General features: G+C 33.6%; 1 protein-coding gene across 2 annotated transcripts; it reads right to left on the bottom strand.

The window, feature by feature from the left end:
- Positions 1-3,052: 3,052 nt before the first annotated feature.
- LOC132286159 (squamosa promoter-binding-like protein 13A) lies at positions 3,053-8,056 on the bottom strand. Of its 2 annotated transcripts, none has more exons than XM_059788425.1 (4): positions 7,914-8,056; positions 6,944-7,506; positions 4,988-5,121; positions 3,053-3,932 (listed from the first exon to the last, which is right to left on the bottom strand). In XM_059788425.1, exons 2-4 carry the CDS (start codon positions 7,354-7,356, stop codon positions 3,331-3,333), a joined length of 1,149 nt encoding a protein of 382 aa, XP_059644408.1. In that variant the 5' UTR covers positions 7,357-7,506; positions 7,914-8,056; the 3' UTR covers positions 3,053-3,330. The 2 variants fall into 2 exon arrangements, with proteins under 2 accessions (XP_059644408.1, XP_059644409.1); XM_059788426.1 differs by lacking the exon at positions 7,914-8,056 and adding an exon at positions 7,785-7,895.
- Between the last annotated feature and the right edge of the window lie 1,748 nt (positions 8,057-9,804).

Below are 9,804 nucleotides of genomic sequence, written 5' to 3'. Positions count from 1 at the left end.
ACACTATCATTAGTGACACCATTATTGCCAAAACTTTGTCAACCACCATCAACTATGCAATTGTGGGAGGAACAGTTCAAGTGTCTAATGATACAAACACTTCCTATTTATCAAATAACTCTAATGAAAATGTTTATGATAATATAAACATATATAATTATAAAAGATTATATGACAAGCATGACCACCTCTATTTGTACCCAAATGAAGTTCAATAACTCTAGATTACAACTAGCACTTACATTGGGCGGTTCAAATATTGTTATAATAATAATTATTATTATCATCATCATCAATTAACCTAACAAAATTATATTAATATTATTGTCATTATCATGATCAGAAATTCAGCATCATGATGGCACAAATTTCTAACCAGGCCACCACACCATTAAAGAGATGTGGAGCACTATGAGCCCGTTTATGGGTTGCCACTTCAAGCACTTAGTCTAATCAAACCCTTCTTATTTATTTATTTTTAAAGAAAAAAAGTTTTTGATCAAGTCAAATTATGTATTAGTACATATTTTAATGCACTTGATATATTATTTCAATACTAATATTACAAAAACAACGGAAAATGAGACACTTGATATTTATCTTGGTACAAAATAGGTTAGTATAAGATGATGATTATTATTATTATTATTATTATTATTATTATTATGTCTGAAAAAACAAATTTAGAACATATAGTTGAATATAGTATTTACAATCCAAGTTTTCATATATATAAAATATTAGTGTTAAAAAACATATATAGAATATTAGAATTCCAAATATATATATATCAGATATAGTTGCAATTAACCTTTTTCCCTCCGTTATCTTGTTTTTACTATATGAGAAAGCTTTTACACAACCCAATATGTTTAAAAAGTTTTTTTTTTTTTTTTTTTTTAATTGAGTATAGGGGAGGATGGAGATTCCTCTCGAAAAAGAGTGGACTCCACACATAGAGTGAATCCCTATACTTATAGGATGATTTTCACTTTTTAATGTACATGAGAGGATCCAAATTCGTACACATAAAGAGTATTACACGTGAACGGGCCTTAAATGTTTTATATATCTATATTAAAATTAATAAAATTAAGTAAAAAGATTATAAATCTATTAGAAGCATTGACCAAGCAAAATGAAAAATGGAAATACTATTGAAGAAAGGGACTTTATTATGCAATTATGTTAATGTCATCAACCACTACGTGTGTTGATGAATACCTAATGGATAGAAAAAAACAGGAAGAAAGAAAGAAAAACTTCATACAGATTGTCATTCTGCCAAATGAAGCAAAAGCTTGACTTCTCAACCATTTTCTTTTCTCTTCTCTTGTATATATATATTCTCCCTATATATCAATCCTTTTACCAAGAGGGCAAACAATGCATTATTGCCAATACATCTCTCTCTCTGTGTGCGTGTGTGTGTGGTGGATCATGACACAACAATTTGAACTTGTAAGAGCTCTTAATTCATGTGAAGGTATACATATAAGAGGTGAATGTGTAGATTTTTAATTTTCTTTCCTTTTATCAATAATTTTCATGTTTTAATGTGACTGCAAAGAAAGAGATGATGTTGGGATGGCTCAATCAAATCAAATCGCCCAAGGTTTAATTGGGTCATTTATTTTGATTGAGCCGTGCCAATATCATTCGTATTGGTTATTATATATTAATGTTACGTTTGTACATATCGAATCTGTGTCATAGAATTGGAATTGAAGTAAATTTATTTTTTAAGCTAGCTTGAACTAAATTTCCTTTGATCAATTTCAAGTCACCGATTCGATATCTTTTGTACATATCGAAATGGTGTTTTAGAATTGAAATTGAAGAGAATTTATTTTTGAGCTTGAACTAAATTTTCTTGGATCAATTTCAAATCGCCAGTTCAATACTTTTTTCTAGGTGGCGAACTCCCAATCATATCAGAATCCTCATTCTTATTGATGCATGTTCAGAATAAGAATCAGTGAAGAATAGGACTGCACTGGCCATTTGAGATCTTGGTTTTAGAGTGTGCTATTTATTGGTGATAAAATTAGAAGAAGAATAATCATTTACTTCTTTGTAATGTTATTTTAGTGATTTATGGAAAGCACATTTTCGGAGCTGTTATGATTGCTTTCACATATCATCTAAGCACTCATTTAAATAGCTCCATATATGATATGCCTTAGCAAAAATCATGGTGTTGTGAAAAATGATAAGTACTATGTCTATTACAGTCCTCATCTTTTGTGTGTGTGTGTGTGTGTGTGTTTTTTTTTTTTTTTTGGTCTTTCTATGTTGTTTGATCTTTGGTGAGTTAGCTGAAAAGAAATTGAAATCCCTTTACCTGCTTTCATTATATGGATCAATCATGTCTCATTTGTTGTTGATCAAAATCTTCTTGAATGTATTTGTTTTTAAAGGTAATGGAAGTCTTCTTGAATGTAATTGAAGCTGTTCATATATCTTCAAACAACCTTATCTTTCTTTGAATCATCCTGTTCACTCCTCCATCACACACACACACACACACACACCATTCTCATCTCTTGTCAATGCTCATATGGCATTCCATACCTCGTTCCAATTGAAGAATCATTGGTCCCAAAAAAAAACAGAAAAAAAAAGGTGATAATAGTCCGAATTCGGACCCTTCTACAAACGCACAGCCAGTGCGAATCCCACCAATCAGAATTCAAATTCCATAATCCTCTATGGAGAGAACTACACCGTGCTGTAGTATCTGTTTTCAACACGTTAAATCTATCAATTTTTTGCGAGTTCTAATATGTTAAGAATAAATTAATTGTGCACACTTACAGCAGAGAACCTGCTACAACAGAGGATCCAGACGCCACAATCACGACTACAGACATTTTTGGTTAGAAGTCAAAAAGTACTGCTGAAGTTCAGGGTGGGCTTTTGTCATAGATAGTCTTTTATCAACTAAACAGCTGCAAAGGGTGTTAGGAGATGATCTCTGACTATATGGCACACTTGACAACTAGGTGAAGTTCACCGATTATGTCCATTCAATTATCTCACCATAAGAAAGTATATATTCAGGTAAGAGCAATACATTTCATTATGCACAAAAGTGTTTGTTTTCCTGCACTAGGCAGTCCAAGCATTTTATAGTTTTATATAGAAAACTAGCAGAAAACATAACTACCTAGTATAACAAACAACAGGGGAAAGAACAACCATAAAGAAGTGAAATACTTGTACAAACTTGAGGATAATTTGACAATCTTTGAAATAAAGACATGAGTTTCCTTCAAATCTTCGGAAACAAAAGCCAGAATCAACAAAGAACGACCGGCACTATCTTTACTATTCCCAGTAAAAGGGAAGTGCGTGTGGGGTTTCATTATCAGAGGAGGAATCAGGCCATACGTGAAACATTCCCGTATCACTAGCAGTGGAAACATGAGCAGAATTCATAGGTTCTAGATTGTTATAATGAAGGCTCGGAACTGAGGGATGTGGCGCTGGGATTTGAGTGGGCGGTACCATGTGGCTCAAACTGATTCCGGATGTCTGTGTCGTTGGCGATGACAGAAGAGAGAGAGCACAATCTGAGTTGAGGACTTGAGTTGATAGACGATCACAGAACATTTCGTGGCGGCTATCCCTGCCACTTTCTGATGAAGCAATGGTTTGGAGAAGTGGCTGGCATACTGAAGCTTCTGGAACTGTTTGGCTGTTGAGCGCATGGGAAGTGCTGTGCAGAAAACTGAATTGTTTCTCTCCTTTGTAGCTGCAAGAGGAGGATCCGGGGAATAGGTTTTGTTTGTCAAGTAGGTGTAACTGTGGAAACTGGTTATAGAGCTTATTATCATCTTGTTCAGCTTTGACAACTCCAGCCAAGACGGGGTTCGCCATAGCAGTTGTTGGATAGACTTGTGGAGCAGAGAATGGAAACAATCTGCTAGCTGAAAGGAGTGCATATAGCATTAATTTGAATAGAAAGTGAGGAAGAAGAGTATGTCAGCATAATATGTATTCAGTCTTATTAGTTTCCTCCGATCATTAGATCAATCACACCAAACTTGAGACTTCTAACATATGTTTGAGACAGCAAAAAATGATAAATAGAATAAACTTAGACTTAAAACTAACTGGATCTATCTTGCATTTGGAGCAACTCCAGCAGCTACATAAACACAGAGAGAGATCTTATCAAACCCGATCATGAAAAACTGCAGGGTTACACTAAAAAAATTGTTTTAGATCATGTTCAGTTCAGTGAATCCAAATAATTTTGAAGTTGAAGTAAATTTCTAAAATTAGGTGAGACCTACAACTGGCGAAAGCTGAAGAGTGCCATCAAGAAGATTACGGGAGAAGTAAGCAAAGTTACAAATTGAGTCAAATATTCTAATTATCACCATTTTCCCTTCGGAAATAACTGTTGAAGCTAGAAATTCAGTAGTATACTCTAACCATCACCATTTGAAGAAAAGAAATAAAGATTATTAGGCAAGTTGATGAAGCATTTAGCAGATTAGATTATTGATTCAAAGAGATAAGGGGAAGTAGTTTTTATTTTTATTTTATTTATTAATTTTTTGGGGAATGAGGAACCATTCCAACTAAGTGCCCTTTGGCAACATAAACCCTGGTTATCCACAATTACATGTAAACCGCGAATATTGCTTAAACGAGGACTCAGACTTGAAAGTTCAAGATAGTAATCCTGAGACCTTAACAAGCAAGTTATGACCATCGACAAGCAAGTCGATGAAACATTTGGCAGACTAAATTGTTCACTAAAGAGTTTGTGAAGGAAATATTTACTCAAAAAAAGTGTGTTTGTATTTGTATCCATGCATACATGTGCTTGTGTGTCCATAAATATGGTGCATTATAACTGAATTTGAATTCATTTCAAACCATGTTACAGTAACCAAAAATGGGTTTAAAATCTGATGGGATACCAGGGAAAAGTCTACGTTCAAGTAGAAATTATTTAACTGATGATCCAAACCTTGGTAATTGGACACAAAGCTTCCAGGACGTGACAGGGGTTCTGGCTGAGGCTTCCTTCGCCGACGATTATGTCCATCTAGACGTTTCCTGCAGCTTCTCTTTCCATCATCAAATTCCTCTAGTGAATGAAACCTATAAAAGAGTGATGGAATAATTGAGGAAATTTAGTCTAGTCAAAAAACGCCTGAGCAGAAGACAAGGATTTAAGGCTGGGGAGTATGAACAGCTCAGTGTTTACATAGATATTAATTGAATTTAAATAAGCAGTCAATATATCTCATTAAAAAGAACAATGTAAATAAGGGTCCAGTCTTAAATTTATAGCTCTACTTATGGAATCCACTTCCTCGGATAATTTCAGCTTTCAATGTCAGTGCTGTTGATTCCAAGATGGAAAAATATGGAATACATAATAAAACATACCAGAGGAGGAGCATATGGTGGACAAACCGTCAAAATCTTATTAAGGGTTGAGAGACGGAAGTTTTCAGAATTATGATTTCGGCATTGCTTTCAGTCCTTGAACAAACTAAGACATGGTTTCTAAAATTTGAAGTTAATAAAATTTAGTATAACAGAAACTGATCGGAATATCAAATTAACATGAAAGCGAAAAATGTCTTGAAATATTCAATGAAGTTAATACCGTTTGGCCAAACCTGTTTGCAATTTTTTTCAGCCAAAATTGGCCCAACTGAAAGCGACAAGTAATCTATAGATACTTGTGGATGTTGAGAATATTTTTGTCCAAGGGAAAGCTATTGCAAGGATGGTGGCAAAGTTCAGCACAATTCTCTGACAACTCCTGAGTAGCAAGAGAAACCTATGTTCTTGAATCAGGTTAATTCGGGGGAAGAACTGCAGCAGGAAATAATATTTCAAAAGGATTCAATGGTTTTTTCTCCGCCACCAGTACAACTACAATTGATCACCATGATTGTTCTCATACCACTCGTTACAACCATTTCCAAGGTAAAAAGGGTAAAAAAAAGTTGATAATAATATACCATCCAGTTCAGATTTCATAACTAACTGTTAAGTTCTAGGCGCGTACAAGTAATATTGAGTAGAAAAGGTATGATTCGTGACAACACAAAGTAACTCTTCAAGGAGACACGCGAGAGACCTAAAAGAAGTTTAACACATTGTGAAAGTACAAAAAGTTATTTATCCATATAGTTCAGAACTAGCTAATTCTTTTCTGGTGCTAGCTTTCAGCTCATCATTGTTACAATCTCATAAAACAGACAAAGTGATCATAAATGAGAGAAAAACAAAAATGTGCTCTTTATGCACATAACATAACTTTTTTTGTGTTGAACATAAACTTCCATCGTAACAGTGTGATAATCGACCTAAATGTTAAAAATTCTTCTTTAACTCTAATAGTTATCATCGCATTAAGGGACCTTACCAAACCATCCAATAATTCACAGACTGCTCTAATTTGATGCTTAAGATAACGAATTATCACCGATGTCACAAGCCTCTCTCCATAAATGTAATGCGTAACAGTGTGATAATCGACCTAAATGTTAAAAATTCTTCTTTAACTCTAATAGTTATCATCGCATTAAGGGACCTTACCAAACCATCCAATAATTCACAGACTGCTCTAATTTGATGCTTAAGATAACGAATTATCACCGATGTCACAAGCCTCTCTCCATAAATGTAATGCCGATTATTTGGTAGATAACAAAAACAGTCATGGTTGAACTTATTCACATGTAGTGCACTAAGCAAATGAAGCTATGAAAAGAAAATTAAATACCATCAACCAGAACAAATAATAGAAATTCGGTTTACATGAGAAAAAAACAAAAATTGCAAGAATCAACATTGTATATTATTTTGGAATCAAATTCAAGTAATAATTAATTCCCTACAAACATAAAACACCAAATCAAAATATATTCTTGCTTACCAGATACACCAACACCACAATTCATACCTGCTGCACTGCTGGCAGAACCGTTGTTTGTGACCGCGGATTGTAACCTCTGCAGTCTTGGAATGGAGCTCACAGACCTTATGCCGTCTATGGTACTCCCTGCAACTACTAAGGTCTGCATTACACCCGTCCACGAGGCACGACGCAGTCTGGATCCCATTATTAACTGCTCGTGCCCTCTTCGAAGAACCGGAAGGTGACAATGCCATTTTGGAACCACTAGGCCCTTTCAAACTATCCCCAGTCTCATTTCCCAAATCAGCCACCTGACCAAGCTTCAAATCTACTGAAAAATCCCCCATAATCCCCTGTTCTTGAAAGCTACTTGACTCGCTAACCGGATTGATATTAGGATTAGTTGCTTGTTGAAATTCAGTTAAATCCCAAGAAGGTGCCTTCAAATTCCAATCCATATATCTATAACTCAAAACCCTATAACCCCAAATTAGCTAATCTTCACTTCCACTACTTAATCACACTTATATGAGAACATACTTCACATTTGAATCAAAACAAACAAGTAACAACCAGTCAAGAACAACCAAATTTTGTACCAAGTGGACCTGGTAATTGAAAAAGAAACAATTAATAACAAAAAAATGAAAACAACGAACCAATTCATATAAATATTAATTGGGTAGCTAGAAAATGTTAAATTTCAAATAAAATCTACAAGATAGATGTAAATCATGCATGAATAAATAAGAAAAAAAGGTAGAGAAAAGCTATAACTCCATATGGGCATCTAAAAGCACATTTCAATTTACCCAAAAATAGAAAAATAAAAATAAAAAATCAAATAAAAAAATGCAAGAAACCCAAATTAGAGAGACATAACTACCCAGCAGTGAAGTTGCACAGACAACACCTAGAAAATTGGAAGCTGATACAGGAAGAAAAACAAGTACTAACAAGAAGGGATTAATTATATGTAGAGAGAGAGAGAGAGAGAGAGAGAAATGGTACTTACAGTTGAGGACAAATGTGGCAGAAGAAAACTGGCTTGAGCTTTCCAGCCATTCATTCCCTGACATGGATTCCATTTAAAATAATTTAAAGAGAACAGTTAAGGGAAAAAGAAAACCAAAATAAAAAAGCTGAGGGGTGTAGGATAAGAATAGTCACTACAAGTATCTTTTAGAGAACACCATTGTGGAGTGCTCATTGTGATTTGTGCATATATATTATAGTATATACAAGAAAAATAATGGGGACACAATAATGTCTTTAAGTGGGAAGATAGAGTACAGCTAAAAGTTTCCAAAAAAAGAAAAAACAAGCTAGATTTTTATGGTGCATATATGTATATATATAATATATACATTTTTTATTATTTATTTTTAATTATTGGTTAGGCTTTGTTTGAAAGTTGCAAGTTGTTTTGAAAGTTGCAAGTTGATAAAGAAATGATAATAGGGACAGGTGGTGTGTTCCTTTTTAACTTTACAGACCAAGAAAAAAAAGTACACAAAGTATGGACTAGTGATAAAGACAAAGCATGTGGCTTTGTGTTTCACATTTGATGGCATGTTTTTTTATTTTGGGCATCTTTCAGTTTGAAATGTTGAATATTTGGTGTCACCCTACTTTAGTATCAAAGATTGGAAAAATTGCATTAGAAAATTTGGAGCATAAAGATGTGAGTTTAGCCTATTTTAGTCACATATTATTATATGTTGACAATGATTATGGTGAGAACTATATGGAAAAATTCACTGAGATTAGGACAAATGATTTTGAAGGGTGGGTCCATTTAAATCCGAGTTCGATATGAAAAAATTCACTCCAATTAGAGGACAAAAAATCAAGTGATTTGAGATTTGTGAGTTGGGATTCAAATGTCATCTTATAATCCAGTAGTAATTTATGGACAAGATTCATATTGGAGAATTGTCTATGATCAACTAAACAAATCATAAATATAAAATGAGCTAAGATCCTTTCAAATTTTAAATTATATTGGCTTTGGGCTTTTATAAGTAAGATACTATTCTAGAAGAGTTAGAATTCTAACCTTGTGTCAGGATTTACAGGCCAAAGAATAATCTCATGTAGGCAGTTTCTATAGGGCATAGGCCTCCCAAAAGGTAACGGAGGCATGCAAAGGTTTTCTCAAGCCGGACGGAGATTGGCCTTTGAGTGCAAAGGCAGAGAGAAGCTTGACTACAAGGCCCACCTATTGAGCAAGGACAAAAGTTGGCCTTAGTGATCCGACAGTGCCAAGTGGAAGGGTCGTTGCTCAACGCATAAAAATTACTATAGGAATAACAGACTTATCTTTCCCAAGAGCTCACATCGACGACAGGGCATGCCAAATCTTTTAGAAATGTACATTCTCAATTTATATTAAAATTCAAATTAAAATTACATTCTAAATCAAATAAATATAATTTGGATTCAATCAAGTCTAGGGTCAAATCCAATCAATTTTATGCTTTTTAAAGGTATATTACAGTAGTAAAATTAAGGATATTATTAATTATGAGAAAAAAAATGTTAATACTTCTCATGCTTTTATAATTAGGGAAGGAAAAAAGTTAGAAGTATATCAGTAACTTTTCATCTTGTTAGGTCAATAATATTGAAACTGATTTTATCAAAATTATTTTAATAATATATCTAAAAGAAGAATTCAAGTTGAAGGTCTTATAACAGGCACATCTTATGTCAGAAATATACCAATGGTTGTATAGTCTAGTGATACTTCATTACCTTTTAAAATAGAAGGTTAAGAGTTCAAGTCTTTATAAAATCAAGCAGGTGTAAGAGTGTATTTCATGTCTTAAAAAAAAAAATATCGAAATACCCTTAATACTTGATTATCATAAATTAAAAAAATATAAAAAAAAAGAAAAAGAAAA

Source organism: Cornus florida, unplaced genomic scaffold, assembly GCF_030987335.1.
Source record: "Cornus florida cultivar Cherokee Brave unplaced genomic scaffold, ASM3098733v1 CherokeeBrave_3.0.0_Hap2_Chr11, whole genome shotgun sequence".
In the NCBI taxonomy this organism is placed as follows: Eukaryota; Viridiplantae; Streptophyta; class Magnoliopsida; order Cornales; family Cornaceae; genus Cornus; species Cornus florida.
This window is presented reverse-complemented; position numbering and strand designations above follow the sequence as displayed.

Coding starts and splice junctions, on each gene's coding strand:
- LOC132286159 (XM_059788425.1), bottom strand. CDS start 7,356: ATGGATTGGAATTTGAAGGCACCTTCTTGGGATTTAACTGAATTTCAA. Junction 5,122..6,943: donor TTCTGCCAGCAGTGCAGCAG/GTATGAATTGTG, acceptor ACTCTTTTATAG/GTTTCATTCACTAGAGGAAT. Junction 3,933..4,987: donor CTTTGTGTCCAATTACCAAG/GTTTGGATCATC, acceptor CACTCCTTTCAG/CTAGCAGATTGTTTCCATTC.